General features: G+C 67.5%; 1 protein-coding gene across 7 annotated transcripts; it reads left to right on the top strand.

Moving 5' to 3' along the window:
* Positions 1 to 1,084: 1,084 nt before the first annotated feature.
* On the top strand, positions 1,085 to 14,134 carry PLCXD1 (phosphatidylinositol specific phospholipase C X domain containing 1). 7 transcript variants are annotated; one of them, XM_070502962.1, is made up of 7 exons: positions 1,085 to 1,241; positions 5,806 to 5,950; positions 9,355 to 9,491; positions 10,961 to 11,089; positions 11,686 to 11,841; positions 12,004 to 12,206; positions 13,045 to 14,134. In XM_070502962.1, exons 2-7 carry the CDS (start codon positions 5,827 to 5,829, stop codon positions 13,511 to 13,513), a joined length of 1,218 nt encoding a protein of 405 aa, XP_070359063.1. In that variant the 5' UTR covers positions 1,085 to 1,241; positions 5,806 to 5,826; the 3' UTR covers positions 13,514 to 14,134. The 7 variants fall into 7 exon arrangements, with proteins under 7 accessions (XP_070359063.1, XP_044624200.1, XP_070359061.1 ...); XM_044768265.2 differs by having other exon boundaries at positions 1,086 to 1,241; positions 12,023 to 12,206; XM_070502960.1 differs by lacking the exon at positions 1,085 to 1,241 and adding an exon at positions 3,103 to 5,539.
* The last annotated feature ends 1,958 nt before the right edge of the window (positions 14,135 to 16,092 follow it).

Consider the following 16,092-nt stretch of genomic DNA (forward strand, 5'->3'; position numbering starts at 1 on the left):
GGGCGGGGTCTAGTCTGCAGGCAGCGGTACCCCGGATGGGGGTGCGGGGTTGGGTGTCAAGGTCGCAGGAGTTCGGGGCCCGTTTTACAGACCTCACCTGGGGTCTGGGCTGTGGAGGGACACGGGGAGAACGGGGCCAGGGAGGGGCTGCGGGGGGAGCTGGGTCTTGATGGAGGAAGGAGGGAGGGAGGAGGAGGGAGGGAGCCGAGGGACCTGAGTCGGGAGGAGGGAAAGCGAAGCCATGGGTCGCGGTGGCACTGAGTCGACGTCCGCGTAGACAACCGCTGGCCCCGAGGCCACCTGTGGCCAGTGACCGAGGGAGGCAGGGAGCTGCCGGAACAGAGCAGAGAGGCCGCCATGGAGCGTCCGGCGCACGTGCTGGCCCCAGGCAGCCCTCTGAGCCGCCTGTCCACTCGGGTCCCGACCGGTCTGCAGCCAGCGCGGGAGAGGCGGCGCACGGGCTCCTTGTGAGAGGACGGCGCGGATGGGGGAGGGGGCGCGGGACTGACCCTCCCGGGCTCGTGGTCACCTGGGCGTCAGGGCCGGGGTGGGCGTGTCCGCAGGTGTGCACGTGCCCCGGACACGCCCTTCCACCCTCGGGGGCCGACACACCCAGGTCAGGGCCAGGCCAAGCGCCGCTCGGGGCTGGGAGGGCCGGACGCTGCAGGAGAGCCCGCAGGTCAGCCCGCTGGCCGAGCGCTCAGAGGTCACGCGCGGGCGCCTGGAGGTGACGCAGCCGGAGCTCGAGGACGGTTTGGTTAGCTGCGGACCCGGGTCCGGAGTGACCGCAAGGGTGGACTGCGGCCAGAGCGCCGCCAGACAGTCAGGTCATTGTCACATCCCCGTTCGCTGACCACCGACTCGCTGGTCACACTCAGGCCGTCCTGACGTCCCGTCCTCTGACCTCTGACCCCGTGTCCCACTCAGGCCGTCCTGAGGTCCCCGTCCTCTGACCTCTGACCCCGTGTCCCACTCGGGCCGTCCTGAGGTCCCCGTCCTCTGACCTCTGACCCCCTGTCCCACTCGGGCCGTCCTGAGGTCCGGGCGAGGGCCGGGTTCCCGGCGCGCGGTCCCGCCCTGGCGCTGGGCGCCGTCTGGGCGGAGCCGACGTCCGGAGGCGGCTCCCCCCGCGGGAGGCCGTGCCCGCCCCCAATCGCGGCGCCGCCAGTGTTTTCGGAAGCGCGAGCGCCGCCCGGGAGCGGAGGACGAGGCGGGAGCTGCTGCGGAGAGACGGCTGCGCGGTGTGAGCGCCCCTCCGTCTGTCCGTCTGTCCGAGTGCAGGGTCCCGGGAGGCCGGGCCCGCGTGGGGCGGGGGCGTCCCCGGTTCCTCCTGCCCCCGGGGCGCCGCGGAGGGCGGGGACCCCGTGGGCGCAGAACCGGGGGCGCCGTGTCGGGGCTGCGGCTCGCGGGGTGGACAACCCCCCCGTCTGTGCCGCCGGCCGCGTGGGCGGGAGGCCGGGCTGACCGGGTCGGTCCGTCCTCACCCGCTGGGCCGGCCGCGTGCGGGGCCGCAGGGAAGTGGGCGGGCGGCCGCGGCCCGTCCGGCGTCGGTTGCCCGGGAGCCGCGGCCCGAGCGCCGCTCCGCCGTCCCGCCTCCCGCCTCCCGCCCGCCTGGGGCCGGGCCGCCCGCGGGGTCGGGGTCGGGGTCGGGGTCGGGGAGCCCGCGGGGTCGGGGTCGGGGGAGGGGAGCCCTCGGGGTCGGGGGAGGGGAGCCCGCGGGGTCGGGGTCGGGGGAGGGGAGCCCGCGGGGTCGGGGTCGGGGGAGGGGAGCCCGCGGGGTCGGGGTCGGGGTCGGGGAGCCCGCGGGGTCGGGGTCGGGGGAGGGGAGCCCTCGGGGTCGGGGTCGGGGAGCCCGCGGGGTCGGGGTCGGGGGAGGGGAGCCCGCGGGGTCGGGGTCGGGGGAGGGGAGCCCGCGGGGTCGGGGTCGGGGGAGGGGAGCCCGCGGGGTCGGGGTCGGGGGAGGGGAGCCCGCGGGGTCGGGGTCGGGGGAGGGGAGCCCGCAGGGTCGGGGGAGGGGGAGGGGTCGGGGAGCCCGCGGGGTCGGGGGAGGGGGAGGGGAGCCCGCGGGGTCGGGAGAGGGGAGCCCGGGGGTCGGGGTCGGGGTCGGGGTCGGGGAGGCCGCGGGGTCGGGGGAGGGGGAGGGGAGCCCGCGGGGTCGGGAGAGGGGAGCCCGGGGGTCGGGGTCGGGGTCGGGGTCGGGGAGGCCGCGGGGTCGGGGGAGGGGGAGGGGAGCCCGCGGGGTCGGGGTCGGGGGAGGGGAGCCCGCAGGGTCGGGGGAGGGGGAGGGGTCGGGGAGCCCGCGGGGTCGGGGGAGGGGGAGGGGAGCCCGCGGGGTCGGGAGAGGGGAGCCCGGGGGTCGGGGTCGGGGTCGGGGTCGGGGAGGCCGCGGGGTCGGGAGAGGGGGAGGGGAGCCCGCGGGGTCGGGAGAGGGGAGCCCGGGGGTCGGGGTCGGGGTCGGGGTCGGGGAGGCCGCGGGGTCGGGGGAGGGGGAGGGGAGCCCGCGGGGTCGGGAGAGGGGAGCCCCGGGGTCGGGGTCGGGGTCGGGGTCGGGGAGGCCGCGGGGTCGGGGGAGGGGGAGGGGAGCCCGCGGGGTCGGGAGAGGGGAGCCCGGGGGTCGGGGTCGGGGTCGGGGTCGGGGAGGCCGCGGGGTCGGGGGAGGGGGAGGGGAGCCCGCGGGGTCGGGAGAGGGGAGCCCGGGGGTCGGGGTCGGGGTCGGGGTCGGGGAGGCCGCGGGGTCGGGGGAGGGGGAGGGGAGCCCGCGGGGTCGGGGTCGGGGGAGGGGAGCCCGCAGGGTCGGGGGAGGGGGAGGGGTCGGGGAGCCCGCGGGGTCGGGGGAGGGGGAGGGGAGCCCGCGGGGTCGGGAGAGGGGAGCCCGGGGGTCGGGGTCGGGGTCGGGGTCGGGGAGGCCGCGGGGTCGGGGGAGGGGGAGGGGAGCCCGCGGGGTCGGGAGAGGGGAGCCCGGGGGTCGGGGTCGGGGTCGGGGTCGGGGAGGCCGCGGGGTCGGGGGAGGGGGAGGGGAGCCCGCGGGGTCGGGAGAGGGGAGCCCGGGGGTCGGGGTCGGGGTCGGGGTCGGGGAGGCCGCGGCCCCGGCCAGGGCTGCGCGGGCTGGGCCTGAGCCGTCCTGCGGAAACCGGTCCGCCGGGCGCCGACGACGCGGGGACCACAGCCCGGGCTCCGGGGGCGGGGCGGGGCGGGCCCAGGGTCCCCGCCGAGGCGCCGCCGCCCGTGGAGCTGCGCCGGGAGCGGGGCCACCTGGCGGCTCGGGGTCCGCGCTCAGGTGCGGAGACGCACCTGCTCTGGCCCCTGAAACCAGAGACCGGAGGGCAGCGACCCAGCCCTGGCCACCGGGGGTCGGGGGACGGCTGCGGGGGCAGGGCCTGCGCCCCCACGGCGGGCACCATTTTTCTCTGATCATTGGCGAACACAGGACTGTTGCTGTAGAGGGTGGGCTGTGGCAATGGAGGACTATTACTGTAGAGGGCGAACTCTGATAATACAGGAGGACTGTTACTGTGGAGGGGGGACCATGATAACAGACGGAGACGACTATTGTAGTGGGGGAATGTGCCATTAGAGGAGAACATACTGTATGGGGAACTGTGACAGTAGAGGGGAGCTATTACTGTAGAGGGGGACTGTGACAAGAGAGGGGAACTGTGATCATAGAGGTGGACTCTTTCTGTAGAGGGGAATTGTGACAGTAGATGGGACTCTTACTGTAGAGGGGGGACTACACAATAAAGACAACTCCCCAGCCCAGCTCTGTTAACCTGTGAACAGGTGGGTAAAGGGGTTTCTGTGGAGACAGTAAACCAGTGCCAGGGGTGTGGGCGGGGCAGGGGGGCCGGCCTGGGTGGTGGACAGAGGGCCTGTGGACTCCGGCACCCTGAGGCGGCGTCTGCTGGAGGCTGGGGTGCTGTGGTCAGCTCTGGGGTGGAGATGGAGGACGTGGCAGTGGCCGCCCTTGCTCTGAGGCTGGTGGGACAGGCTTTCGTCGTGGCGAGTGCTTTGGGGTCCGGTGCACGGCCTGGAGCCGGTCTGGGAACGGGGTCCATGCGGCCTTGACGGTGGACGGGGGCCGGGGTCTCCTCTGGGTCTCAGGGGAAGGGCCCTCGCAGGAAGCTTCTCGCAGACACAGGGGTGTGAGTGTGTCCCTGACCCTCAGGTGACCTTCGATACTGTCGGGGGCCACCGTCCCCGTTGCAAGTGGGGAAACAGAGGCACAGGCCGGAAGTGAGCTTGGGGTCCCAGGGATCGCAGTGCAGGGCTGGCATGCTTGGCTGGTCCCTCCTTGCACACGGGTGCTTGGAGCTGAGGACAGTCCGTGCTTCGCTGGGGGTGCGGTGGTCCCCGGACGTCAGCGCACCCGCATGTCCATGCCCGAGGCCCCTGCAGGGGATGGGGTGCCGCGTGGCTCAGCTGCCTTCAGTCCACGGGACCCGCCTGGGGTCGTGCACGGCGCTGGGGGGACAGCAGAACCCAGGCCGGGGCGCGGCCGTGTGCAGACCAGAGGGGACGGACGGTGTCCGGCGTGGCCTCGGGAGCGGTTGCCTTCTCACCGGGGAGCCTGGGGTTGTTCTGGGCTGGACCCCGATGCTGAGGGTCTGGGGGGCTCACCCTCCCTGCGGCCTGCAGCCCAGTGAGGGCCGGGGCTCGCCGGCAGCTTAGGGTCCAGGCAGCTTAGGGTCTCAGCGGGAGGCACCGTTCCTGCACTGACCCTGCGGGGTCCTGTCCGAGGCCGCACACGCGGGCCCAGCCATGACAGGGTCAGGGGACCGGGGCCAAGGGGCTGGGCACACGGGCAAGGGACCTGTGGTCACGCCATGTGGCCCCCGGTGGGCTCCCTGCGGTGTGTGTTCTCATGTCCGTTTCTTGTAAGGACACCAGCGTGTGGGGTCAGGACCCGCCCCCATGGCGTCAGTTTACCTTCATCCCGTCCTTAGAGACCTGTCTCCACGTACAGCCCGTTCCGGGCTTCTGCGTGGGAATCCTGGGCCCAGTCCGCCCGAGGACCGTGAGCGGGAGGTCGCTGTAGGCGGTTGTAGCCCTTGTAGGTGGTTACAGGTGTTTGTAGGTGGCTGTAGACAGCTGTAGATCATTGCAGGCAGATGGAGGTCATTGTAGGTGGTTGTAGGTCACAGTTGGTCATTGTAGCTGGTCGTAGGCAGTTGCAGGTCGCTGTAGGTCGTTGAGATTCGTAACCGTCCGCGAGCCTTGTGCTCCCCCGGGAAGTGAGGGTCTGACAAGGAGCTGCCTCCCTGTCCCAAGTGTTCGCTCGACCATCGTCTGCATCCACTGAGGACAGATTTAGGGCCGTGGAGACGGGTCACCTGGGGGAGCTCGGGTCTAGGCGTTCATGCTGCAGATCGTCTGCCCGTGTGGAGTCTGGGAGCCACTCGGACACGGTTCCTGCCCAGAGCCCAACTCCCCACGGGGTCGGGGGTGCTGCCCGGGGCCCTCGGCTCCACCCCCGGGGTTGAAGACCCCACGGCTGACACCCCGCAGACTCACCTCTGAGCCCCTGGACACAGTCCCGGGGGTTAGTGCCTGACCCGGGGTGAGGGGTCCCTGGGGGCAAGACACCTGCTGCAGCCACCCAGGCGAGGGGGCCTGGGGCTCCTGGGCCGCTCTGACCCTCTGTCTCTGTCTCTTCCCCCAATCTCTGTGTCTCTGTCTCCATCTCTCTGTCTCTGTGTCTCTCCTTCTCTCTGTCTCTCTCCATCTCTCCGTCTCTGTCTCTCTCTGTCTACAGTGTGTTCCGGGCTCCCCTTTTTTCCGCTGTGCAAACCCTGTGTCGTTTCGCAGGTCAGTCGTGCGGGCTCCTCGATGGGCGGGCAGCTGAGCGCACCTGGCGGCGGCGGGAGCCTGCCACGCCCCGTGAACGCGGACTGGATGTCGGCGCTGTGCCCGCGGCTCTGGGACGTGCCCCTGCACCACCTCTCCATCCCGGGTGAGCGGCTCTGTGGCCGGGGTGCTGGCTGTGGGCTGGGCTCCACCAACCACACACGAACACGCACACACGTGAGCAGCTTCATCTCAGACTCTGGCCTCCGGGACGGGGAGGGTGAATTCTGTGGTTTAAGCCCCGGTTTGCGCTCCTTCGTCACAGCTGCCCCTGGACACTCCCGCCCCGATCACCTCACCACCGAAGGCCCCAGTCCCCGTGTGGGGTGGAGGGTCAGGTGCCGGGCGTGCGGGGACGCGGCGGAGGCAGGCGAGCCCGGCTGGGGTCCCAGCTCAGCATTCGATGCACCTTGGGACCCTCCTTGCAGCCCTGCCGGCCGGCGGCTGCTTCTTCCTGGGGGTCCGGCTCCCTTCACCTCGCCGTCTCTGCCTGCCAGGCCCGGGCTGAGGCGTCCTTCCCGGGCCCAGGTCCCTCCCACCAGGACGACCGGCCACCGGGGCGTCGCGAGGGCACGGAGTTGGGCACCTGCGGGCGTGTTCATGAACAAGGCCCAGCCGGCGTCAGAGCAGAGACGAGGCCGCCGACCGCACGACCAGACCGAGAGGTGTCGTCCACGCGTGAGAATCCAGAAGACGCTGTTCGTGGCCGAGTCGACCCGTCAGAACAGGAAATGGAAACACCCGCCGTTTACAGAAACAGTAAAATGTGAAACGCGTGAGGCAAGTGGGACGATTTGCCGGCTGCAGATGAAGGAAAACGGAGCCTCCGGTCGGGAGTCGGGACGAGGACGCGACGGAATGAACGAGAGATGCGCCTCCAGGTCGACAGAATCGCCCCTTCCCGCCCGTCCGCCGGGACGAAGGCGGTGCCGGCGTCAGAGCGTCTGAGAAGGGAGAGCAGACCGGCTCTGCTGTGTTCAGTGGTGACGTGCAGATTTCACACACAGATGACACGGGGCGTTTGTGAAGCTCCCCTCACCGTCCAGACCCGCTGTCGGTGACGCTCCAGGTCGGTGGATCCGAACATTGAATTCAAAAGTGGCTGCAACTCTGAGAATGTAACGTCTTATAAACGAGGAGGCGTTTCACATCTGCGCACACAGGGTTCCCCCGACGGTGAAGAGGCTCCAGGTGGCTAATAATGTGGAGGGGGGATCAGGCGAGACGCCAGCTCGTGTTTTACAGGCAGACGTGTCACAGAATGTTCAGAGATTTAAGTGAAAACATAAACCACACAGTTCTGTCGGAAGAGACAGGTAAACAGGCCCAGATACTAGCTTTCCTGAGGAACACCCCAAGCGCAGGAGCTGGGGAGGAAAAGGCGGGCAGACTCGACTCCTAAACAGACATTGAGGTCTCCCCTCATTAAGAAACTTAAACGCTGAGGACAGTAAACCCCGTAACGGAGCCGAACAGCGTCCTCAAGATGTTGCCACGTCCTCGTCCCCGCGCGGCAGGCAGGACACGGCCCCAAAGACGCCCGCACCCTTGTCCCCGGAAGCTGTGGATACGTTTGTCTCATGACAAAAGGGTCTTTGCAGAAGTTGGTTCCTTCAGGGTCTTGAGGTGGGGGATCTCTTTGGATTATTTGGGGCTCAGCGTGGCCTCAAGGGTCCTCGTGGGAGGGAGGCAGGAAGGTCACAGAGGAGGCAGGAGCAAGATTCTGTGCTGCAAGCTGTGCAGGAGAAGGAAGGGCCCGAGCCCAGGAGGTGGCCCCCAAAACACTGGAGAAGACAGGAGACAGTCCCCTCGGACCCCCCGGAAGGAACCTGCCTGGCCCACACTTAGACTTCAGACCGTGTCCAATTTCTGGCCTCTGGAATGGGTAACACGTCTCTGTTGTTTGAAGCTGCCTAGTTTGTGGGGCTTTGTTACCGGGGCCCCAGGACCCTTGCACAGCCACCCAGACGGTGGATCCTGCATGGTGAGTCCCTCCTGGGGAACTGCCTCACCTGAGGGAACTCCTCTCACGTCCTCCCCAGAGGCCACCTGCCCCCACGAGGGGATGCAGACGATGGAGCCCCCGGGACGGGCGCCTCCCTCTGCCCTCGCCCTGGCTCTTCCCAGAGCAATCCCCACTGCCCCCCACATGCCGATCTCGTCCCAGGACACCCAGCCCATGAGGAACCAGAAAACCACATCCACACGCACATCATGCACAACAGGCCAGGGCTGCTGTGTCCACATGGGGAGGGTTAGGAATTGGCCAATGGCATGTGCTCCCCAGCAGAAAGCCGCCGAGCCGGACGGACAATTCTGAGGAGAAACCCTGACGACTGGGACATCACCAGGGGTGGCCCATGGGATGAACTCAGTGACGCAGCGTCCAGAGCGACCAGCAAAGCTGGGAGTGTTGGTGCCAAGGGGCCTGGGGGGCGGCCGCAGGGTCCGCTCCGGTGGGAGAGACTCGGGACGCCGGCAGAGGGCTGAGGGCTGCACAGTGGGCTCCTCCCGCGCCCCCACAGTCTACTTCAAGGCTCCATCTGCAAGGGGGGCTCCGTGGGTGTGCGAACCACACACACCCACGTGCTCACAGCGAGGCTGCCTCCATGGGAGACGCCAGCCCTCACGCCCGGGATGCTGTCAGGTGCACATGCGGCCACGTCAGTGCGGTGGACACGGGCGTTAGAACAGATGAAGGCTCCGGACTGACTGCTGCACAAAATGCGAGTAATGTGTGAGTGAAACAGCAGACAAAAACCTGCGTGATTCGGTCCTGTTTGAAGTATCTGAGAAAGAATAGATAACAAAGTAACATGGGTCATCCCCATGTATAAATGGACCCATATATATCATATTTAAAATATATAAATATGTAACATATAAAAAACATATAATGACAATGACAATAGAGGATTTTAATGTTTTTACTTGTCTATATTTTCCTCATTTTTCTGCAATTAACATGAGTTCCCAGGTGTGTGACTGTCCTGGGGCGGCTGTGACAAATGACCACAAGCTGGGAGCTTAAACCCCTGGGATCCGTCCTCCCCCGTCCTGGAGCCTGGAGTCTGGGGTCAAGGGTCGCAGGGCCACGCTCCCTCCGGAGGCTCCAGGGGAGGGTCCCTCCTGCCTCTTCCGGCGTCCGGGGCTCCAGGGTCCCTGGGCTGGTGGCCGCCTCCCTCCCGTCTCTGCCTCCGTCCTCACGGGGCTGCTCCTCTGCGTCTGCGTCTCCTCTTCTGTCTCTGAGGAGGACGCTGTCCTTGGATTCAGGGCCGCCTCCTCTAGGAAGCCCTCCTCTCCATCCTTGATTCAGGGCCGCCTCCTCCAGGAAGCCCTGCTCTCCATCCTTCCCTTCATCACCCATGCAAAGACCCTGTTTCCACACAGGTCCTGGGAGTGGGTTTGGTGGCCATCACCCACCCCCTGTGTGCACCGTCCCCGTGTGCGGCTCTGAGCACAGGGGGGAGGAGGGGCTGGTGGGTGACTGTCCCCTTGGTGTCACCGCAGGGAGCCACGACACGATGACCTACTGCCTGAACAAGAGGTCCCCCATTTCCCACAGCCAGTCCTGGCTGCTGCAGCTTCTGGGCAAGCTCCTGCCGTGCGTCACCCGGCCCATGGTGCTCAAGTGGTCCGTCACCCAGGTGAGGGTCTGCACATGTCAAGTGGGCTCCTGACCAGCGCCATCCTGGCTGGGTGGGCACCTGTAACCGTGAAGGAGAAATGGAATGGAACACAAACCTTCTCCAGCCCAGAAAGCCCCACCCCCACAGAGGTCAGGGAGAAAGAACGGGGTTCACTAGTGACCAAGGAAGGGACCAGGCGTGATGTGTGTCACAGGCAGCCACTGCAGAGTGCAGAGGCAGACGGAGCTCCACCTTGCACGTAGCTAAGCAGAACACGCGTCCCATCATGTTCTAAGGTAAACAGTCACTGACTTCCCATGTTTTTATTAATGACGTGGGTTAACAATTGGGAGCCAAGCCCTCTCGTCCCAGGAGACAGGCGTCTCCTTCCTGGACCGCATGTCAGAGACGCTCCCCACCCTGGAGGACACATTCCTGAGCTGTAGAATGGTCCAGAGGCTTGTTCAGATGTGCACACGCTTGAGAAAGTTGGAGAAAAACTTATCTACTACAGCGTTTTTCCACTCGATGCTCCAGGAGACGGAGTGAGGGCACCGTCTCTGCCCGTGTGTTCGGAATTAAGCCTCTCCTTGAATGGGGTCGCCTCACATCCCTGGTCCTCAGCCCTTCCCTCGTACGGATCAGGGGGTTTAGGGACGTGAGCAGCTGGGAGGGGGAGGAGAGGAAGGGCCCCCGGAGTCGCTCAGGTGGCCCAGGCTGCGGGGCAGGGGCACCCACTGCTGTGGTCCCGTCACCGTGCACACATGGGCACCAGGGTGTCAGGAAAGGGAGCCAGGTGCTGGCCGGAAGGAAGGCGGGGCCCAAGGGGGAACCGGCCGACCCCAGCCCCCTCCCCCGCCCACCCGGGCCACGGGCTCCGAGCGGCCGCCCTTCCAGCTCGGCTTGTCCTGCGTGATTGCTGGGCTCCCAGCTGCGGTGTCATCACTGGGGTGGCCGGAACCCGTGTGGGACGCGCAGGGGTGGAGGGCGTGCGCTGGAATGTCAGGGAACCACATTCCCAATTGTGTCACAACGGCCACCTCAGGCCCCGCGGGACGGGAGCAGGTCACAGCAGCGCGGGGGGTGCTCACAACGCTGGGTCCCTCGGAGCGGGTCCCTCGGTGCTGGTGCCTCAGAGCTGGGTCCTCAGAGCGGGTCCCTCGGTGCTGGGTCTCTGGGTGCTGGGAGGCCGGCCCGGGCTGCTGAGCCCCGAGGGGCTTCCCCCGGGAGGAGGGGGCGGGCCCTCGCGGGGACATCGGAGAGCGGGGTCAGGGCTGAGGGGCGTTGGCTGCAGGGATGGGGAGGACCGAGCGGCTTCCCCGGTGGAGGACGGGCGCTGCCCGACCCGCGGGGCACCGACACACAGCTCGGTCCGACCCGGGGTCAGCGCTGCGGCCCTGGGGTGGCGTCCCGGCCGCACGAGGCGGGTGCGAGTCGCGCTGGGAGCTCCGGCCGTGGCGGCAGAGCTGACGGGCGTCCGTCCGCAGGCGCTGGACGTCACGAAGCAGCTGGACGCGGGCGTGCGCTACCTGGACCTGCGCGTGGCGCACGTGCCCGAGGGCTCCCGGAGGAACCTGCACTTCGTGCACTTCGTCTACACCACGGCGCTGGTGGAGGTACGGCCGGCCGGGGCGTCCCCGCGAGTTCCGCACCAGCCTGCGCGGCTGGGTTCGCACCGCCCCCCACCCCTCCGGGCCGCTGGGTCCGAGTGAGGTGGGTCCCGACTCGGCCTCCTGCCCGATGGCGCGTCTCCGTCTCCTCCTCGCGGCTGCTCGACGGCGTTTCCAAGGTCTGGCGGCGGCGCTGTGCCGTCTGTCTGGCCTCGGACTCGCGAGCGCCCCCCGCAGCCCCCGGGCCTCGGCGCTGGAGCGGCCTCCGCGGGCGCGCACGCCTCCGTCACCCGCTGCCCACCCGCGCCCGGAGCCTCCAGGACTCACCCCTGCACACACTGTGCCGCGTCCACAGCGAGCACGCACACACACACGCCTGCACAAGCGCACGCGCACGCACGCACGGACGCAAGTGCAAACGCACGCACGCACGCACGCACGCTTCCCCCCGGAGCGAGGGCAGGCGGCGCGGCTGTGTCTTGTGCGCGGCTGCGTTCCCCAAGCTTTGTGTGTTTGCTTGTCTGGGAGGGGCCCATCTGTCGGAGTTTGCGCAGGGACGCCCGCGGGAGCGTCCTTGTCCCCTGACGCGCCCTCCCCCCCAGGACACGCTCACCGAGATCTCGGAGTGGCTGGAGAGACACCCGCGCGAGGTGGTCATCCTGGCCTGCAGGGACTTCGAGGGGCTGACGGAGGAGCTGCACGAGTACCTGGTCGCCTGCGTCAGGAACATCTTCGGGGACATGCTGTGTCCGCGAGGGGTGAGCCGGGGCCGCAACCTGACCTGACCGGGACGGCGGGTCATCACTGTGTCCTCTCACAGACACCCCAGCGTCTCCCGTCTGTCTCTACAGACGCCCCAGCGTCTCCAGTCTCTGTCTCTACAGACGCCCAGCGTCTCCCCGTCTCTGTCTCTCACACAGGTCCCTATCTCCCCCTCAGGAGGTGCCGACGCTGCGTCAGCTGTGGGCGCGGGGCCAGCAGGTCCTCCTGTCGTACGAGGACGAGCGCATGCTGAGCCGGCACCGCGAGCTGTGGCCGGGGCTCCCCTACTGGTGGGCCGACCAGGCAAAGCCCACGGAGCTGGTGCGCTACCTGGAGCACATGAAGAGCTGCGGCCGCCCAGGTGGGGGCAACGTCCTCGTGTGCTGTGGGCACCAGGCTGCTTTCATACAAACACGGGTGCACACGTGTGTAATATTGGATGTGTACACGCACACGCCTGGGACATATGCATGAGTGTAAACAGATGATTGAGATACATGTACACTGCACACATGCGCACACGTGTCCACACACACACCTCCACGTGCACACACACTGGGTGGAGTCTGGGCAGTGCAGGCTCAGACCCCCGCCGGGTCCTGCCTCAGCTCCGCGTGACGGCCGCGTGGATTCGCGGGGCCCCTGTGTCCGTCTGAGGATGCCACTATCCGGCCCCTTGCTGCGGGTTCTCCTCCCTGGTCTCAGGGTTTGTGAGCTTTTGTAAGGAAATCTGCCCTTTTCTGCAAACACGCCATGAATAACTCGCGGGTGATGCTCAGACGCTCAGCGGTGCTTTTGGCCCCAGTTCCCATGAAGCCGCATTTCCGTAGCGTGAGATTTGTGTCCTCAGGAAAGGCAGCTCAGGGGCAGCCCGAGGAGCAGGCGGCTTGTGACGGAGTCTCCCATCTCAGCATCCTGAACTGGATCACATCTCAAAGTCCCCTTTGCCACGTAGAGTCACATGTTCACAGGTTCCGGGGAGGAGGGCGTGGACGTCTTTGGGGACGTTATTCCACCCGCCATCCTCTGTAAGAGGAGAAGTTCAGTGAACTTGACCCCTTAGTTGAGCTGTGCTGTCAGAACCCTCATGTCCGTGTGGATTGAAGCTCTGAGCACGAGAACAGGGAGGGAGCGGTGGCGCACCGTGTGGCCGGGACGCCCGCAGCACCGGGGACCCCTCTCTCCCTGTCCTGTTTCAGGCGGGCTGTTCGTGGCGGGCATCAACCTGACAGAGAACCTGGAGTACGTCCTTGTGCACCCAGCCGGGTCCCTCAGGAAGATGACGCTCCCGCACCTGGCCTACCTGACCGCCTGGGTCCGCGAGCAGAGCCCCGGGCCGGGTGCGCGCTGCACCAACGTCATCGCGGGCGACTTTGTGGGTGCGGACAGCTTCATCAGCGACGTCATCCGGCTCAACGAGAAGCTGCTCCCGTGCTGACCGTGTCCTTCCCCCAGCTCGTCAAGCGTGTGCCACCAAGATTCGCCCTTTGTCTTCCTTTCTACGGCCGTTTGGGCTGCACATGGGGAGGCGAGCGGAGTCTGGGCAGCCGGGGCCAGTCCCTCAACCTCCTCCTGACTCAGGGCGTCCCCACGGGTGGCGCCTGGCCTCACTGTCCTTCGGCCTGTATTTGGGGTGGATTCCATGAACATGCTGATGATTGGAGCTGACCACGCGGCCGTCCTCAGGGAGGAACGACTGGGATTTGGGGTCAGTTCTCCCAGGTCCAGTCTGGCTGGGCCGCCGCGAGAGGCTCTGAGGCGCCCTCCCCTGGGGCTTTGCAAGCAGCAGAACGAGGTCCCGGCAGCTTCGAGGGCCCATTTGGAGCCCTGTGGCGCCCCCTGTGCCCTGCTCAGGCGGCTCCCCCGGCCCCAGCTCAGGGAAGGCCTGGGCCGCCTCCAGACCCTGGTGGGAGGCCGCCTGTCACTCACGCGCCCCTGAGACCCAGCATCTGTTCCTCATCTGGCCTGGGCCTCTGCCACACCGTAGTCATCCCCTTTCTCCAGCGACCACGGGGTTTCTCGGCTCCCCCTTCTCAGTTTCGGGGACTTTCTGTCTGGGGGCATCCCATCCTGCCAGCTGCTCAGACCCGGACTCTGCAGGGTCAGCACCGACCCACTGGGCTTGGTGCTCGTGGGGTTGAGTCAGATGGAGGAATGTGTTTGATACTGAGGGTCACATCGTGGCGATCGTTTCCCTGTAAATCCTTTCGCTGATCGTCTCGCAGCCCCGTCAGGAACGATTCAAGGAGTCACTTAATTCTGCAGAAAAATGAAAACACAGCAAAGTCAGATCAGTTTACGGATTTTTGTTCCCGTTAAACGACCGGGCGTTCTGGGGGCATCTCGATAATCCGCAGAGATGTGGACTCGACGGCGCACTCTTTTCTGGTCACTGAGAGTTTTTACAAACAGCCGAGTTGTGCCTCTTCCCCCCTCCGTTTATGTCTGGAAACAAGGACGGGATCAGAGTTTGGAGTTTTGTACTATTTTGGGCCCGTCTGTCCGTGGGGACATGAAGCAAAGACTTTTAGTTTCAGAGATTAGTTTTGGAGACTTCCGTACTCGCGGGACGCGTTCCGCCCCAGGGATCCTGCTGGCGGGGCGGCCTGGTGGCTGCGAGCTCGGACCCCGCCCGCGGGAAGAGCTCGGACCCCGGCCGAGCGTTTCAGCCAGCGCCGCCCGGCAAGCGCCGAACCAACGTTTGTTGAGTGAACGCTGGTCAGCACGGTGCTGCGCGCGCTCGCCCTCTGCCGTCTCTGGACCATCCCACGTCGGACGCGCGGTGGGGCCGCCCAGCACCTTCCCGCCCAGACCCCCTGCGTCCTCCCGCGGCCGCCCCCCCCCCCCCCCCCGGCCACACGGCTGTGCTCAGGCCCCGGCTCCTCCGGGCGCCGCGGGCCCGGGTGGGGGAGGGGAGAGGCCCCGGTGTAGAAAGAGGGTCTCGCAGAGTCCGGTGCGGGGCAAGTGGGTGCGGTGGGGGTGCGGGCGGTCTCGAACCAGCTCCAGCTGCACCGGAACCTTGACCCCTCTTCCAGGGCCAGGAGACCCCCCCCCCCATCCCTGCCTCGTCCTCCTCGTGGAGGCCCTGCTTGGCCTGGGCCCCGCTTGCGGGTCTGGACCCTCAGTCGCCCGCTGTGGCTGCGGCTTTGCCCGCCTCCTGGAGGCCTCAGGGAGGAGGAGGGGACGCCGGGCATCGGGGGCTCCGGGAGGAGAGGCCGGGACCACCCTCTGCAGGTTCCTGTGCCCCCGGATGGGGAGCTTGGGGGCCGGACCTGGGTGGGGGGTGGGGCGGCCCGCCACAGGGGTCCCCCCGAGAGGACGGCTGAGGGGCCCAGGGAGGCTCATACCAGGGCCGCCCGGACAGCGAGCGGACAGGCTGGACCCCGGGGCACGAGGACACTGCGCCGCCCCCTGGGGTCTCTCCAAAGCCCCTCGGGGTCGGCCCGCGGGAACCAGCCCCGGGGCTGCGGGCGTCCTGGCCGGGTCACCCCTCCTGGAGGAGAAGGCGGTGCTGCGCCCACGGGGCCACCCCGGTCCCCCTCCAGCTGGCGGGGCAGACGGGGCTGCAGGACCCGCGTCCCATCCCGCTCAGCGCAGCCAGGCGCCCAGGCCTCTGGGGGGAACGGGAAGTCGGGCCCTCATCCTGTCAGCTCTGTGCGTGGGGGTCCCGGGGCTGCCACCAGACGCCACAGCAGTGGCCTCAGACCACACTGTCCTCCCCCAGGTCTGCAGGTCACAAGTCGCACGCGGGTGTCCCCGGGCTGCAGTCCAGGCGTCGGCAGGGCGGTGCTCCCGGAGGCAGCAGGGCAGGATCTGTGCTTGTCCTTTCCGGCTCCGGGGCCACCACGGCCCCAGCCTCCGTGTGCACAGCCAGCGCGGAGCCACCTCGGGCTTCCTCTCGTGACACGTCTGCCGTCGGACCCCACTGCCTCCCCCTGATGAGGAGCCTGTGAGGACGGGTGCCACCCGGACCCTCAGGATCACCTCCCAGCTCAGCATCTGGAACTGATCAGATTGGAAAATTCCTTCTGCCGTTACAGGGTCGGGGGACGAGGACGTGGACATCTTTGGGGACGTTATTCTGTCTCCCAAACGGGGATCAGGACGTGGACGTCTTTGGGGACATTATTCTACCATCTACCCAAACTCCCTCTCCACATACGGCGGGGTTAGACGCCAGGTAGGGAAGCTTGGGAGGCACAGGCACTGAGGGAGCAGCAGTGAGGAAGTGAGGGGCCCTGGGCGTC

This window comes from Equus asinus, chromosome X (genome assembly GCF_041296235.1).
Source record: "Equus asinus isolate D_3611 breed Donkey chromosome X, EquAss-T2T_v2, whole genome shotgun sequence".
NCBI classification, from domain to species: domain Eukaryota; kingdom Metazoa; phylum Chordata; class Mammalia; order Perissodactyla; family Equidae; genus Equus; species Equus asinus.